We start from the raw sequence: 17,452 nt of genomic DNA, 5'->3' as shown, positions 1-17,452 counted from the left end.
GGCATCACTAAGGCCACTCACTAGCCCAGCCAATGTTAATGACTTTCTTGCTTTCCCATTCTGAGCCAGAATGGGACCAAGGACCTAGAGGTGAAAGGTTCCCTACCCCATTATGAATTCCCTGAGCCAAACTGATCCCCATGGTGTCCTGAGGAATTATTTTCCCATTTAATCTAATTCAGCAAGGCTTCTCTCTGGGTTCTGCAGTGAACATTCTTTCTTTAAAAATAATTTTTTTGAGAGGGAAGAAACACATTTTTCCACACTGAAGGTAAGCAAAAAAATGTATTTGACACCTCAGGTAATGGGGGATTTTTTTTGCCCATCCCTTTCTGAATCTCCTCAATTGAAAATTGTATTTTTACCATATTTCATTCCCAAAGGAGCTTTTCATAATTTAAATCTCCTGTTCAACTGTACATTTAGAATGGGAGCTCTGACACCAGCCTGATTATAGCATACATGCTGGACATTACAGAATTTCTCTCTGGGAGACTTCTAATTTTATTCATTCATTATTAGCATCCTGGCAGAGAATAGCATTCTGCACCCTGAATTGGACCATCCCTTCTGATGCTTTGTGGCAGCTAAGACTGTAAAATGGGAAATTTCCTTTCCCAATCTCATGTGTAAATTAAAAAAAAAATACCTATTAAAGGCTATTTATACTGCTCAACATAGAGTGAACTAGAACCCATTTTTAAATCAGAAGAGAGGGAGGGAGGGAGGAAGGATGGGTGGAAGGAAGGAAGTAGGGGAAAGAACTTGTGTTACTTAAGCGGTTTGTGATAACTAACATAGGTACAAATAAAAAAATCTAAATAAAGCTTAACAAATAAAAGGACCCACTCATTCTAACTCCTAAGATCCACTTTTTTAACTCGAGAGTTGGGGAAATGCCTGCTGTTGTTCATTTAGGTGCTTCTAAAAGGCAGCAGTTTTGTTGGAAGACCTGGTGGAGTGAACCTTTACTCTTTCTCTCTCCTTGTGTTTGCAGGCGATTTCAGTGAGAAGGAATGCCAGTGGATCGTGGTCTCAGAAAAGCGGCTTAGATGATGTCTGTTTCCTGTGCTAGAAACACGTGGCAGAGCTGTAAGTAAACGCTCTACACTGCATGATGAATTGGATGGCTGCAGACCGGAGGCAAAAAAAATAATTGTCTCATTTTCGTGGTGATTTGCTTAACTGGTGGGACCATGCCAGAACGGCTAGCGGAAATGCTCTTGGATCTCTGGACTCCATTAATAATATTATGGATTACTCTTCCCCCTTGCATTTACACGGCTCCGATGAATCAGTCTCAAGTTGTAATGAGTGGATCCCCTTTGGAACTAAGTAGGCTGAGTGAACAGCGGATTTTGAACCGCTCCAAAAGAGGCTGGGTTTGGAATCAAATGTTTGTCCTGGAAGAGTTTTCTGGACCTGAACCGATTCTTGTTGGCCGGGTAAGCTACACTTTTAAGATCCCCATTTCGGGATCTGTTTCTCTTCTTTAGATCTTTAACATCCGACTTGTCAGAATTGTTGGCACACTTAGCTGTAGTACTTTAGGCCAGATGGTTAGTTTAGTTACCTATTGGTTTCTTTAGGAATATGACTAATCCCACTGTAACAGTCTTAAATGTAGACAGACTGCTCTTCTGGTGAAGGCTCGTCTCCCCCACCACTTGCCTCCCTTCAGATACAAAATACTTGTGTAATGTGTGTACCTACAGACTTTTCTTTCCCATTTTGTACAAGAAATCTGCTTGGCAAACTTTTTCTCTAGCTTAAGTATTTGGAAGAAGGATACATTTTTGTTCGGTTTGAATTTCCTACAACCTTGATTCCTAAGATGTTTAGTTGTTTCATTTTGTTTTGAGGTCATGTGTCTCCAGTTGCAGGTAGATTTCCCCCCCCCCCTTTTTTTTCTGTGGTTTGTTTGTGGTTTTAGTCATTAACCTGGGTTGGAGAAAAAGAAATTCTTGGAGTGGATGTTTAACAGTGCTTTGTACTGTAATTCAATAAAATTTGCGATAGGAAACTAGTTCATTCATTGTCAGATGGAATCAAATGTATACAATCAAAATTTCACCTAGTGGCGTGTGTGTGCATGTGTGTGTGGGTATTTACATTTGTTTTGTCGTTGACAAGTTAAACAAATGTTCTTTCTGTAGATAAGTTTTTTTTTTTTCCAAAATCATACCATGGGTACTGAAGACTGTATGCATTTATTCCTCAGAACTGTTCATAGGCTTCTATTAAATTTGATACATCATGGTAGAATTCTAATTATAAGCCTACCAATGGCTGATTTTCCTGATAAGGGAGATTAAGATGTGAGTCATGCCAATATTACTCATTTCCCAAAAGCAGTGATTTAGAAAAATAGGAGAATTAAATATTGATCTCTAAGACCTGAGTTAACTCTTTGTGTTTGACTAGGAACTTCTGAATACATTCCTGCTTCTACCTTATTGTCTTGCAAAGCAAATTGAGATTCTCCAAGGGTTATGTTTTCTCATTTTGTATAGTTAGTCTACTTGGACAAACGATATCTGGATGAGGAGATCTCATGAGTAAATCAAATAATACTTATTAAGCCCTTTCTATGTGTCTGTCACTGTTCTAGGGATACTGGAGCATATCCGTTTTCAAAACCATGATCTCTTTCTTGAAGAAGCTCATACTGTAGCCAGTATTGAGTGTTTATTATGTATTGACCACTCAAACAAAAGCACTTTGTGGGCACAATCCTGTTTGCGTCTAAAAATAGCTTTTCTCCTCTTTCTGTGTATATATGTGTATGTGTTTATGTGCGTATATATATGCATATAAAAAATATGCGTGCAAAACAGCTCTACACTACTTTTCTCAGATGTAAAAATGCAAAAATTTCTGAAAGATTTTTTTTGTATGTTTAATACAAACTCAGGTAGCAGAACTGACTTGAGGCTATTTACAGTCATAATGCATCCTATTACTGTGACTATTCATATAATTCCCAGCAGAAATGTTAATGTGCTTGAATACAGGGTACTGCCCCAGACCCTGCTAAGGGTGTTACTTACTATACAGTTTATGTACCTTAATATGTTTCCAAATGTGGAAATTCCTGAATTTTGAAACACATCTGGCCCAGTGGGGTTTGAATATGGGCTTCTTGACCAACATTATGTTTTTTGGTTTGTTTTTTAAGTACAGAAACTGAGACTTAGAAGGATTGGTAAAGCAAACCAAGATCATTGAGCTAGTAAAAGTTCTGAGTTTGAATCAAGTTGGGGATTCCCAAGGCCATAATTTTACCCACCATATCCTATTACATTTTAGTAACTAGTTGCCATGTGTTGAAACCATAATTTGCACTTAAATGTTGAATACAAGGGTGACTGGCTGGCTCAAGCGTGAGACCCTTGATGTCAAGGTTGTGAGTTTGAGCCCCATGATGGTTGTAGAGATTACTAAAAAATAAAATCTTTGGTATGCCTGGGTGGCTCAGTCAGTTAAAGCGTCCAGTTTCGGCTCAGGTCATGTTCTCATGGTTCGTGAGTTCGAGTTCCACGTTGGGCTCTGTGCTGACAGCTCAGAGCCTGGAGCCTGCTTCAGATTCTGTGTCCCCCGCTTCTCTCTGCTCCTCCCCCACTCGTGCTCTGTCTTTGTCTCAAAAATAAACAAACATTAAAAACATTAAAAATAAAATCTTTAAAGAATAAAAAAATTAAAAATCCTTGATCTTAATGAAAACTGAGTTAATGAATACAGAATGCAGAGCCTGTAAAGTCCAGAAAAGTGTTCTGGGTATTGAGAACTTACCCCAACCCTCAGGCAATTTGTTTTCCTACTATAGGAAATTCTGGATCTGCGTACACATGCATCCATGCATAATTGGTGAATTATGTGAATTCTGTTAACTTTTTATGGAGGCCTATCACTGTGATGGCATTTTGTATAATATAAATAACCAAACATGCTATACCCAGGATGTCTCATTTTTGTCTGCATAGAAAAAGTATTTAAATTGGGGTTTGCTTTGGATTCGTAAGAGTCTGATGACTAATTTTAACGCTGTTCCTTACATTAATAGAGATAGAAGCAAACACGCAGACTTCAGCATTGATTTGTGACTTAGTAATATTTGAGAAATTCATGCTTCTTTGAAGGACAGAAATCTTGTCAGAGAACCCTAAGATTTTCAAATGACCAAAATGCTCCCAAGTCTTTATGACCGTTTTAATGAATTAGCTCTTTGCTTTCCTGTCTACCCCAGCCAGTTCACAATTGTTAAATCAGAGTTAAACTTACTTTCTGAAGAAATTTCTACAAACAGTTCCAATCCTCCATATTTCCCCTTAAAGAAAATTGCTCCTGAATTATTGTAGCTTACCCATGGAGGACCTTGGGTTGTAGTGAAGCCAAAAATATCTTTCAGGTGACTGCTTCAAATTATAAGTCAGGCTGAGCGTGGGGATGATCCGTAGCAAGGTGCCCACCGGTGCTTTACGGTGTTCTATCTCTATGTACACTCTTCCATGTCGGACTCTAAACCACTTGTCACTGAGCTTCTCCCCAGGAAGGGCTGGGAGCGTTAGTCACTCAGGAGCATACCTCTCTTTAAAAGGCACTCCTGTTGGTGCACCTGGGTGGCTCAGGTGGTTGAGCGTCTGACTTTGGCTGACTTTGGCTTGGGTTATGATCTCACGGTTTGTGAGTCTGAGCCCTGCATTGGGCTCTCTGCTGCCTGCTTTGGATCTTCTGTCCCCCCTTCCTCTTTCTATCCCTACCCCTCTCTCACTCTCCATCTCTCAAAAGTAAATAAACATTAAAACAACAACAAAAAAAAGGCTTTCCTGTGAATCACCATGGTGGGGCCCTTGACACTGCAGGCTGAGTTCAAGCTCAAAGGCAGATTCAGTTTTTGAGTGACTGGCTTTTCAGAGCTTCACATATACCCCCCATCATCCATTGTGCTTTTACTGTATTTGTAGACAGTGGGGTGCAGAGAAGGAACAAGCCCGTGAGATGTACTTTCCAGAAGTTTGAACTTTGCCTTTGCTACCTTCTGAGTGTTAACCCTGGAGAAGTTACTAAAACTCTTTTAAAGTTATCCAAGTAAGAGCAGTAACACTGGCTGTTGTTCTATGTGAGTGATGAATCACTAAATTCTATTCCTGAAATCATTATTACATTATATCTTAACTCACTTGGATTTAAGTAAAATTAAATAATTTTAAATAAAGAAAAATAAGAGTATATAACAGCCAATAAAATAATATATGCATAGTGCCTGCATATAGTTATTGTAGTCATGATTGTATTCTTTAATTTTTTTTTAATGTTTATTTATTTTCGAGAGGCAGATGGAGCACGAGGGGTGTTCGGGCAGAAAGAGGGAGACACAGAATCTGAAGCAGGGTCTAGGCTCTGAGCTGTCAACACAGAGCCCTATGTGTGGCTCGAACTCACCAGCTATCATGACCCCAGATATCATGACCTGAGCCAAAGTTGGATGCTTAGCCGACTGAGCCACCCAGGCGCCCCTAGTCATGATTGTATTGTTAATTTTGTGTGTGTGTGTGTGTGTGTGTGTGTGTGTGTGTGTGTGTGTGTATGTGTGTGTGTGTAGTTGCAGTGGTGGCTAAACAGACAATTACATCACCAGGTGAGCACAAGACACCTGGAGCCTGAACAAGAGCCCTTGCCGTTAGTTATCCCAGGTTGCTTAAGGTGGAGGTGATACTTAGATGTGTTTTGAAGGACGACTTGTTGCCTAGACTGAGGTTGGGTGGAGTAGGAACTTAGGTATCCCAGCTGGACAGAGGGTTTACGCAATGTCAGTGGGATAGGGTAGGACTACTGAGGATCCCTTCTGTCAGAAGTAATGCTGCCTGTATATTTCTTGTTGAATTCGAATCAGGTTGAAAGTCATATTCACAAGAAGTCTTCCCTGTCCCATTCTGTCTAAAATATAACTGTCCTCTCTCTAATATTTCATATCCTTTGTGCTTTATGTTTTCTTGTTCCTGATGATCATTGTCTCAGCCATTCTCTATCTTATTTAGGATTTGTCTCCTACTACAATGCAAGTTCTACAAAAAAAAAGGATTTTTGTTTCCTTTGCTTTTTACTTTACATCCCTAAAACCTAGAACACTGCCTGCGTATAAGAAGTGCTCAGTAGGGGCGCCTGGGTGGCGCAGTCGGTTAAGCGTCCGACTTCAGCCAGGTCACGATCTCGCGGTCCGTGAGTTCGAGCCCCGCGTCAGGCTCTGGGCTGATGGCTCGGAGCCTGGAGCCTGTTTCTGATTCTGTGTCTCCCTCTCTCTCTGCCCCTCCCCCGTTCATGCTGTGTCTCTCTCTGTCCCAAAAATAAATAAACGTTGAAAAAAAAAATTTAAAAAAAAAAAAAAAAAAAGAAGTGCTCAGTAAATATTTTGCATAGATAAATGAATGAATAATTCACCTAAATAAGGGAAGAATTTATTAAAAAGTAATATAAATTCAATATGACTTAATACAAGTGGCATTTTTCAATAAAGAGGGCAATGCATTACTTTCATGTTCCATTTTCATATCGGTACCTTATAGACAGCTGGATAGTTTAAACATGGTCTCTATTTACTGATTTTATTTTTATTTTTGTAAATATTTATTTATTTTTGAGAGAGAGAGAGAGAGAGAGAGACAGTGCATGAGCAGGGGAGGAGCAGAGAGCGAGGAAGACACAGAATCGTTAAGCAGGCTCCAGGCTCTGAGATGTCCGCACAGAGCCCGACGTATGGCTTGAACCCACAAACCATGAGATCATGGCCTGAGCCGAAGTTGGAGGCTTAACCGACTCAGCCACCCAGGCGCCCCACTACTTTTTGATTTTAAAAGTCTTTCTTTGAGGTAGTCATAGTGTGCAAGTTAACTTGTTAAAACAACTCTTTTTTGAGGAGGCTGCATGATCCTCTCTAAGCCCCTTACCCGTGGTATGAATCACTACATAGAGATGATGATTTCATTGTCTCCAATCCATCTGCAAACTTGTGTTTGTGCTTATGGCACAAGGTACCTCAGAACTCTTCTTTCTGAATTTCTCAGAAACAGGTATCACCCAGAGACTCCAGTTCTTTGTGCAACAGGTGGTTCAGAGCCTGCTCTACATATAAGTACTTAGCATTCCACATACTTAGGAGCTCCAGGGGTGACTTACTCTGCCAATTCTGGAAGAGCATAAGGTGGTGCAAGGACTCTTCATCCTATATACTTATGTGTTCTTGTCTTAGAGAGAGAGAGAGAGGGAGAGGGAGAGAGAGAAACATGGTGGTTTTCATAAATCGTGCAACTAAGACAGGAAAAAAAAAAGTCATGTCCTTGTGATGAAATGGACATGACATGAACAGCTTGATAACATCATGGGAGCCCTTCCCTGTGAAACACAAGGATGATTGATCAAGTCATTCTGCAAATATGTATTGAGCACTTACTGTCTCCTAAGCATTGTGGCCAGTAGATTCTCCGCTCGGAACAAATACAAATGCAAACCCTCTGTCATGGAATTAATGGGCTACCATGGGGAGAGAGACATTAGGAAAATAGTCATGAGAACACATGTCACATTAAAATGGAGGTAAGTGCTACAGGATAAAGAGATAGAGTTCTATGGAAACACATACCCGGGAAGCTTGTCTTTTTGGTAGGATGTAGAACCTTCTTGAAAGAAATAGCCTGTGAGCTGAGACGCTATAGCCAGCGTCCTGGCTATAGAGTGGCATCCCAGAGTGCAGGGATGGAAAGGGAGAGCATTCCCAGCAGAGACGATCACAGATGCCAGACTGTTGAAAGAGCCGAGAGGGTCAAGGTGACTGAAAGAGAACTAAGGTTGGAATCTGAGAGTCACAGAGAAAGGATGGGAAGGCTCTCTTGGAGATCTGACTTCTTCCTTTTTCACTTCTGCTACAACGCAGCTGGAAGAGCAAGTCAGACAGCCTCTCTGGGGCAGTTTCCTCTCTTGTAGTGGTATCGTGGATTATGAAATTATATTTAACATACAAATCCCTATGGAACAGGAAAAGCAAGCAATATAAGAAAAAGGAGTGTAGCGTCTATTGATTTTCTGCCCAAGTTCTTTTGGCTCTTGTTCCCTGGTTCTGTGATCCTGGTTCCTCATATTGGTTTATTTTGGGAAAAACCGGTTTGCTCTCCAGGTGGTCAGAGATCTATCCTAAATCCTCTCTCTTACATAAACTCCTCTGCTCTCTTTCTTCCCTTTTCCCCTCCTACCTGGGCTTCTGAGCAGTTCCTTATTTGGATATAACTCCACTGCTGGTGATGCCACATCTATTTATAATTCTCTCCCTCCAAGGCACTGACTCATTTTCTCTCTTTAAATTTGACCTTCTAACCTTCCCTCTTCTCTGCAACTTGGAAATCGTTTGGGTGGTGCTTAGTATGAAGGACACGGGATGCCAAATAATTACACTATATTATAGTTTACGGTGTCAGCGGCTGGGGAGAAAATTGCACTTGACATGCCATTATTTTTGCTGGCCGTTTGCATGTAAAGAGCACTGGGCTACGCAGCCGCAGCCAAATTGTATCCTCGGCCTTGCGAGAACGATTCACTGTCAGTTCCGTGGAGCCTCTGCCTACTCAGACAAAGCCCGTGCACCAATAATTTGGCAGGAATGCAAGTCAGCATCGTGTGTCTCAATCTGGCAAAACGAGAGTTGTCGGCTTCTTGCCCCATGCCCCGACCTAGGAGTAACAGGCATCCCAGAGTTTTGGGAAATCTCTGATGCTGATATCAGTAAAGGAAATAATATTCGTCATGGAAATCAGCAGAAACCCTAAACACACACACACACAAACACACGCACAATGCACACGTATGAGCCATCTACTAGCTGAGTTTGTACATGAGTAAAATCCCAGATCATCTCCTACTCCTTTGTCTCTGGAGCCCCACCCCCCACCCTGTTTGCCTCATTCCTTCCCAAGGGACCAGGTGAGAGTATGGATAGTCTGTGCTCATCTTTGCAGATACCCTCAGTCACACTTCTTAAAAGTCTTTCATATGTTCTTAATCTGCTTAGGGTCATCTCATTAAGGCAGGTCTCGTTTTCCCACTTGAAGAAAATGATAGTGGTCATATGTTTGTGGGTGAAAAGCCTGATAACATAACCCTATTTTATAAATGACAACAAGGTAATCAGTATTAAAAAAAAACTTTCCTTGCAAATTCACATAGCAGAATAGCCTGAATCATTAAAACTTACTAAGATTTATAACATGGGGACATGATTTCAACTGAGGAAATACCAGAAACAAGATATGAGGTGTGGATAGACTATAATAAAAAAAAATGCATGTGTGAGATGAGCAGAGTATGTGGCACACATGTGTTAAGATATGCATGTGCACATGTGAAAATACATATATTTAATCATCTGCAAAATAATGAACCCCTGTGTACTCATCACCCTGATCCTCCATATTCAAAAATTTTCACCATTTTGCTGCTTTGTTTCCTTTAGTTACTTCCCCTTCACCCTTGATAGTGCCAATACTCTTTATTTTTCTTTATTTATTTTGAGATAGTGAGCAAGGGAGGGGAAGAGAGCGAGAAAGGGAGGGAGGAAGAGAGAGAAAGAGAGAGAGAGAAAATCCCAAGTAGGCTCCGCACTGTCAGCCCAGAGCCCAGGGTGGGGCTTGATCCCACAAACTGTGAGATCATGACCAGAGCCAAAACCAAGAGTCTGACGCTTAACCAACTGAGCCACCCCGGTGCCTGTAATACTCTTGACTTTAAATATTAATGTAGGAAGAATCCTAATCATATTTATAATAACAACCCATTGTTTCTGATAATAAAATTCCCTAATAGAAAAAATGAAACATAAGTTATCAAAATTCCCAAATATATTATTGTATCTAATGAATAAATGATAGGTATGTGACCCACATTAAAAACAAAATAAGGAGTTCATTCCTGATATTGACTCATATTAATAATTGTACCAGGTATCAATAAAGAGGAATCTTTAAGGAAATAGACCAATATATTCATTTCCCCAGTTCATGTGATTGGATTACCATTTTGTTTTCTTTATAATTTTTCCCCATTTTACTTTCTAGGATATGCTATTATTATATTATAAAACACTAAAAAATAAAATTAGAGAAAATTAAGTGACAATGTCCTATCATTTAATTTTCTTAAAACCAGTGCTACATATTTATAGCATATTCTTGGAGACCACTGTTTAGTTTGAATCTCATTTCGTAAATGTAATCTTATTTAAAAAAAAAAGTACATTTATGTTAAATTCTTGAAAGGATAATCTCAGTAAATTAAAAAGTTAGAAATATTTAGTCATTTTTACACAATGATGAGGAGATAAAGAACAGCCATAGCTCGGCTATACTGCTAAATATACTTGAATGACTTTTATTACCTTGGGATAGACCAAATACTAACCAGAAATAGTTTATATTTGGCTTTGAAATGGGAAACTATGTTTTTAATGTTTAAGTATTATAGTCAGCCTGCATGTTGCAAGTAACTTTTCAATCAATAAGAATAACCTAGAAAAGATATTTATGGAATCATGTTATTTAAGAAAGATAAAAGTGTTACCGCATTTATAGAGTTTCCTTTGGCCAGGCTATGCGTGTTTGCTAGACAGTAGTTTCTGTAATATTTTAGCATTTTCCTTCCGTGCATATCATTAACCTTAAAAATAAAACCACCAGTTCCATTACCAGCAAAAGGTGGGTTTATTCGGGAATGAAAGGGAATTGCAATCTGGGATAAGCAAGAGGTAAGTCCAGAGAACAGAGTAGAGATCGCCCTTTTACCAAGGGGAGAGGGGAGTTGGGAAGGCTGTTATAAACAGTCCACTGGAGTAAACTGGGAGTAAAAGTATGGTGGCTTCTCATTGACTTGTGACACACTTTAATTGGCTGGGCTGTTGCTGGGAGAGGAGGTAAGCTTTTCTTCCTTCTGCGGGGGTTGTGAAGTAGTGTCCATGTGCAAGGGGCATCTCTTTTATTTGGGTCTGCAACTGACCTTGAGTCTAAGGGCTCTCCCTGCCATCCCCTTGACTTCATTTTCGTGAGGTATCATTTCATTAATTTTCGCCGTATCATTTCCATTATAGCTAACTTAACCCCCCCCCCCCCCCCCCCCACGCACACACACTTTCCCCTTCCCCTTCCCTCCCTGGCATAATTTGGTCATGTACGTTCCTGTTCCTAACTAAGTCTTTGAATATTTTGAAATACAGTAAAGACAGCCTTGTCAGTATTCAAATATTGGAATGTTTTGTTATGATGTGGGTGTGCTTTCTCATTAGCTACGGCTACCTTACCTCACATTTTAATACATTTAGGAGTCCTTTTAGATGTTCTGTCTGTAAAGAGAAATATAATTCACTACATTCTTATTACTAAAAGTGAGGGTCTGCAGCACCAGTTTCTGGGAGCTAGTTAGAAATGTGGAATTTCATTCACTACCTGTATGCCTGACTTATGAATCAGAATCTTCATTGTAACAATTTCTCCAGGTAATTTGTGTGCACGTTAAAGTACACATACATAAATATAAGTATATGAATATAAATAAATACAAATCATCAGTCAATCCCAGGATAGCTTGAATCATGACTTTGGTGCTCTGTATCCAGCCTGAGTAAATTTGGAATACCACTTAATTAAAGAAACAGGTCATGGGGATTGATGTTTGGAAGAACTTTAGGCAAGATATTGGGTAGGAACCGCAGCTTATTTTATTCCAACCTATGTGATAGGTGCCGGACACTATAGGCTGTGACATCACTTTGCACACGGGACTCCTCTATACTGCAGGTGATGGCAGAGGCAACAGCCTGTGGACCCCCACAAGCTGGATTAGTTAACAGGAACCATCCCCTGCTCAGCTCCATGGAATCCTTTTTTTTTTTTCTTTTTTTTTCTGCATGTATTTACCACAACGTGGCAGATGTGCTCTGAAATCTGCAGAGTATCAAATGTCACTGGGCTTCCATGGGAGACAATAGCAGAATCCAAATGAGCCTGATCAGAAGGGCTGAGGGATATTGGGAAACAGCAGGGAATAAAACACTAGATGCATATTTCTATTTCTCTGTAATCCTAAAAAAGCCCAGCTGTGTTGCATAGATCTCTTTTTGTTGTGAATATATGTCAGAGACTATGAGATTGATGACGTGGTACAGGGACATTAAAGAAAAGAAGGATTTTAAGTCAGCAGAACAAACTGATCATGCGTATTGAGTGTTGACTGTATGGCAGACATCTTATAAAGTTTGCTGGTCCAGTCCTCACAGATAACCCTGATGAAGGCATCATTATCCCCATTGCCAGATTGAGAGAGCTCAAGGGAAGAGTTATTTCCATTAGTGGTTACAGGTTAGACAAACAGTGAGTGTGTGATGAAGCCAGGAATCAAGCCCTGGGCACAGGGACCCCAGAGCCTGTTCCTGTACCCATGGCCACACATTGTCTCTTTTGAACCCCATGTGGGAGGTGCTCAATGAGCTTAGCTGCCACCCCAATTTGGAGATGAGAAAAGTGAGTCTCGCTGAAGTTACTCAAGTTATGGTTTCATGACTAGAATGTAAAGAGTTAGTAAGATTTGAATATGCATTTAGAGATGTCTAGCTAATTGCAAAACCACTGTAACTATTTGCATGCTTCTCTTTGTGCTTTGCTGGTTGGAGAGCGGGGTGGATGTAAAGCCCTTGAGAGAAGAAAAATATCCTTGAGGCTTATGCGTATGGTAGCACTGTTTTATTTCCTTTATGGAGGCATGAAACTGCCACAGTGTGGGTCTGCGCAGGGCTGGTGCCACCTACAGTGTGACATGTGGGTTAGTCTCCAAATAGAGGGTAGAGAAATAACTGTCTTTTTTGCTTTCTCATTTTTAAATATGCATTTAAAATAATTATGATAAGGAAGCAAGAGAAGAACCATGTGGAAGGAGTAGCAGAAGAATATTTCTATTGAACAACTTCAGGCATCTTGCTCAGTGCTTTAGATACACTTACAGATGTCATTCTCTGCATTTTGCAGATGAGACCATTGAGGCCTTTGCATCGAATCAAACTTTCATTGGTTAGGTGACTACACTGCAATGATTCTAGCTTTTCTTCTGAGCTGGGCAGAATTCTGCGGACTCATGAGCTATAGCGTTACCTTGGAGTACTCACCGGGACCTTTGACCATGACTGGGCAATTTTGTAGGCTCCTCTTAAACCGAGAATCACCAGACAGCAGCAAGAAGAGTAGAATGGTTGAGTGGAATAAAAAATAAAATCCTGTACACGTAGGCAGGAACTAAAAGAAGACAAAAAGCTTGTACCCTCCAGCTGCTTGAACTAATTGTGTTAATGCTGAATAATTTATTAACAATTCCCTGTACACTTGGAAACTGAGCTGGACAGTATTACAGAGGCTCCAGAGGTGGGATCAATGATTTGCTTAGCTCCCCTCAGTGACTTCTCTGATTCCTCTTGCAACTCCAAGGGTCTTTTTCCAAAGGGATATGGGCTTCTCTGTTTCATCTCTTCCTTCCTGACTCTTACAATAGTGACCTTCCTCTGGCCAGCTCCAGTCATGTCCTTTGCTACTGGTGCACTTTGGCCTCTGAGAATAATTCCCTCGTGCCTTTAGCAGATTCTCTGAGGAGAAGTGATTTGGTGAGAAGACAAACATGGCTATGAAAAATGACCAAATCCTAGATCTCTTTGAAGTAAGTCAGACTCCCTAGCCACTCAAGGGCTTTATTTAGAATGTGGCAGGGTTATTTATAGTAGAGTTTTCTTTGCTTTTATTTTTTATGTGCTTCTGGGAATCTAAAAGTCTAAATGAATTTCTCATTGCAGTTTGTTTTTTGTCATACTCATGCGTGTGTGTGTTCACGTGTGTGTGTGTGCACGCATGCCTTAGGGCAGTGATGCTTTGGCAGAGCTCAGCTTCCGATTATGCCCCTGCCTGCCTTTGCAGGAACATTTACTATCAGCCTTGTGAGGTGTTTTCAGAAATCATTAGACATTTGCAGTGGCTTGTCCTATTGATCACAGCCACTATTTCTCTCCTCTTCTCTGCTTTGCCTGTCATTAAACTCATATGTAAAGTTCTTAGATTTTTAGAGCTGAAACCAAGTTCCACATCACAACTAAACTATGGGGAATGCATTTCAGTGCTTGTGGCTTTTTCTTCATCCAACAAGTTGGGTGAGAGATACAATTTGAAGCCAAAAGACCAGGCAGTAAACGTGGAGACCACCCCCCCCCCATCACTGCCCCTCAGAAACACACACAAACAGATAAGATGATCGGGTGGGGTCACAGAATACAAATGATCCAGCCAAGCAGAAAATGGAGTAGAAGACCAAAATTCTGAATTACAGAGAGAAAGTCACATTATAAATGTTACAACCTAAGAAAAGAGGGTAGACACAGAAAAAAACAACTGAGAGACTTTCACAGGAGCCAAACATTTGAAACTACACAGGATCAGGAAACAATGAGATAGAGGGAAGTGAAGAGTTAGAGAGCAAGAGAAGAAAGATAATGGAGAGGAAAAGAGAAGGAGAGAGAGAGAGAGGGAGGGAGGGAGAGAGAAAATGAGAGGGAGAGAGATGAAGAAAGAGAAAGAGAAAAGCCAGAGTGAGTTTTGAATCCACTCAGTGATTTTCACTAGGAAGAGTCTAATTTCTTTCAGCCTCTACACAGATGGGTTTATGCACACTTCTTTGGCACTTCTGATCACACACAGGTTTGCTTTTTTTTTTTTTTTTTTTTTGAACAAGGAGTGTGTTTTGTTTCTGACACATGGCATTCGCTGAGTAACCGTGGCTGGCAGGACCCGGCATGAAGGCAGAACAATTTGAGAGAACCAGCAAGCATGATGATCTTTCTCCTAAACTTTCCCAGAAACAGAATTTTGGCTTTTAAATTTAAATACTTTGTAGCAACTGGTGCTAGAAACTGAATGGTGGCCATTGTACCTCAAATGAGATATAATAAGTGAATAATGTCTTTAAATGAAATCATCACATAGTTCATTCTAAGGGTTCATTCTGATAGGCACTAGTTTACAAGAGAAGTAGAGAAGTTGGGGAGGATTATGGGTAAACCCTTGCACCATTTATATCTTCTAAAACTCTCTAAAATTATGGATTGGGCTTTTGAAACAGTGTAAGAGAAAAACACATTTTATTAGAATTTCTATTTCTAGTAGAGAAGCAATTTAACTTATGTATTTAATTTTAAATAATCCAAACTGTGCATAGAGGAGGCTAAGACTGTTTTCGGTGTCTGCTACTTGACAAAGACATTTCAATGAATATATTCTTTTGAAAATAATTTTTTAAATGTTTGTTTTTGAGAGAGGGAGAGGGAGGGAGGGGAGGGGAGAGAGAGGGAGGGGGAGAGAGAGAGATTGTGAGCAGGGGAGAGGCAGAGAGAGAGGGAGACACAGAATCTGAAACAGGATCCAGGCTCTGAGTTGTCAGCACAGAGCCTGATGCAGGACTCAAACTCAAGAACTGTGAGATCATGACCTGAGCTGAAGTCCAATGTTTAACCGACTGAGCCTCCCAGGTGCCCCTTCAATAAATGTATTCTTAATGGCTTAAGAAAAAGTAGACAAAGTGAAATTTGAAGAGTGTGTATAAGTAGGACAAAGGGAAATAACACTTGGCACATACCTCATGCCTTCTAGGATATACAAAATCTTATTTAGCATTCATTGAACCTTGTGAGAAAGAACTCTTGACACCGGTACCCCCCCCCCCCAACAACCCTTCACATGTAAAGAAACATAGGTTCTGAGAGATGTAGCCACTGTCCCAGAATGGCCAACAAAGTGTGGGAATGGGTACTGGAATGCAGAGCTAGCTGATTTCAAAACCCATGCTTCTTCCTGCCTACACTCCACCACCTCCACCCTCCCTTTATTTGGTTCTTCCTTATGTTTCTTTGCACATGGATATGCTCTTATGGAATATGGAAACGTTCTTATTTTTAAACAACACCATTTGCTCTTCCAAATATTTCTTTTGATCATTCCAACAACCCTGAGGCCCAAGTAGGATGACTGTGACAGCACAAGACCCACAGGAGCCACCAGGGCTTCTGAGTCTCTGCTCAGTGTTTAATGTCACACTGCTTGATCAGGGTCCTCTGTGAATTCCTCGGCATTGCAGAAGGTGGGCATGTTTCTGTGATCACTCTTCTCCACTGGGAAGTGTGTTGAGATTCCTACTACAATTCCAGGTTGCACTACAGAGCAGGCTTCTTCGGACATGGACCCCTTATTCTTGCAACATTTTGCTGCCTTGAAATGGGAGAAGTCTGGTTGAGGTTACTTGTTTTAAGTATACTAGCCAATCGTGTGTTTGATGTGGTCTCTGCCATCGAAGGACTACACTACTTCCCTTCTCACGCTGGCAAATGAAGAGTGAGAACTTGGATTAGTAATAGTCATCATCTCAGGAGTTGTTAAGGAAAGAGGCTCTCAAAAACCTTCACTGCCTCATAACCTCTTAGCTTCACATTGTTCAAGATTGTGTTCCTTAATGCAGCCTAGCACCCAACTTCTGGATGACATGTAGTCCAGGCCAGGAAACCGTATGTACAAAAATGTTGGATTCTTTTGTTAATGTTTGAGGAAGTCCCGGGCAGTTGAAGTTTCTGTAGGAATATTCACCAGGCTTGGATTTGGGTGGGAAAAGGTGGAGCATTTCTATGTCATTTGGCATCGTAAGCCCTGGGTACAGTTTGATCCTATGACCTGGCAAAAAAGCTTTGCTCTATTTACAAAGGAAATCAGCATGTCTGGGAACTGCTCACTGAGATGTAATATGGAAGGAACGGTCTGAAGGCTCTGCTCTCCTGAGAGAAATTTTGAGGTAGCTGAAGAAAGCCTGCCTCATTGGAATTGGAGACATCGAACAATTCTTGCAAATGCAAAGTTCTTGCGTCTGTTCCTCTGAAAGCTCCACAAGGTTCTGGCCTTTTCTTTTAGATTTCATAAACGTGTCGGCTCGAGCAACACTTGTCTGTGTCATCAAATAAGAAGCTAAGTGTTGGCTCTTCCTCCCTAAAACTGAGCATTAATGCACCACGTGCAGATTTTCAATTTGAACCTCATTCATCTTAAAGCACTAGTATTTTCTAGTTTACTTTTTAAGGTACATTGTTTTACCTAAGGCATCCTGTTTATGGAGTTATAGGCTTGGGTTTGTAGCTCCAAGAGGAATAAACACTCACTCGAACACAGAAACACAGTTAGCACAAAGTTAGGAAACAGTGTTGAGCACCAATTTCTGAAACCTTTAGCAGATGTTCAACACAACTTTTTTGTTATAGCCACAGTGGCTAGTCTGTTTTCCTCCCATATTTATTCCTGAGGCAATGAGCTTATATGGACCACCACACCCTGTAGTACCTGTATTGATCTCTGCT

General features: G+C 40.6%; 1 protein-coding gene across 2 annotated transcripts in view; it reads left to right on the top strand.

Annotated features, from left to right (window-relative positions):
* Positions 1–1,196: 1,196 nt before the first annotated feature.
* Positions 1,197–17,452, top strand: part of CDH8 (cadherin 8) — a 347,905-nt gene continuing 331,649 nt past the window's right edge. For both annotated transcript variants that reach the window (XM_047079229.1, XM_047079228.1), the window contains exon 1: positions 1,197–1,445. In XM_047079229.1, the coding sequence (XP_046935185.1) occupies positions 1,197–1,445 (249 nt within the window). The remainder of the gene's footprint in view (positions 1,446–17,452) is intronic.

This window comes from Lynx rufus, unplaced genomic scaffold, assembly GCF_022079265.1.
Source record: "Lynx rufus isolate CCGP_SWC_20201006 ecotype Redwood Valley unplaced genomic scaffold, mLynRuf1.p SCAF_16, whole genome shotgun sequence".
NCBI lineage: Eukaryota > Metazoa > Chordata > Mammalia > Carnivora > Felidae > Lynx > Lynx rufus.
The sequence above is the reverse complement of the archived record's forward strand: the minus strand, read 5'-3'. Positions and strand labels throughout refer to the sequence as shown.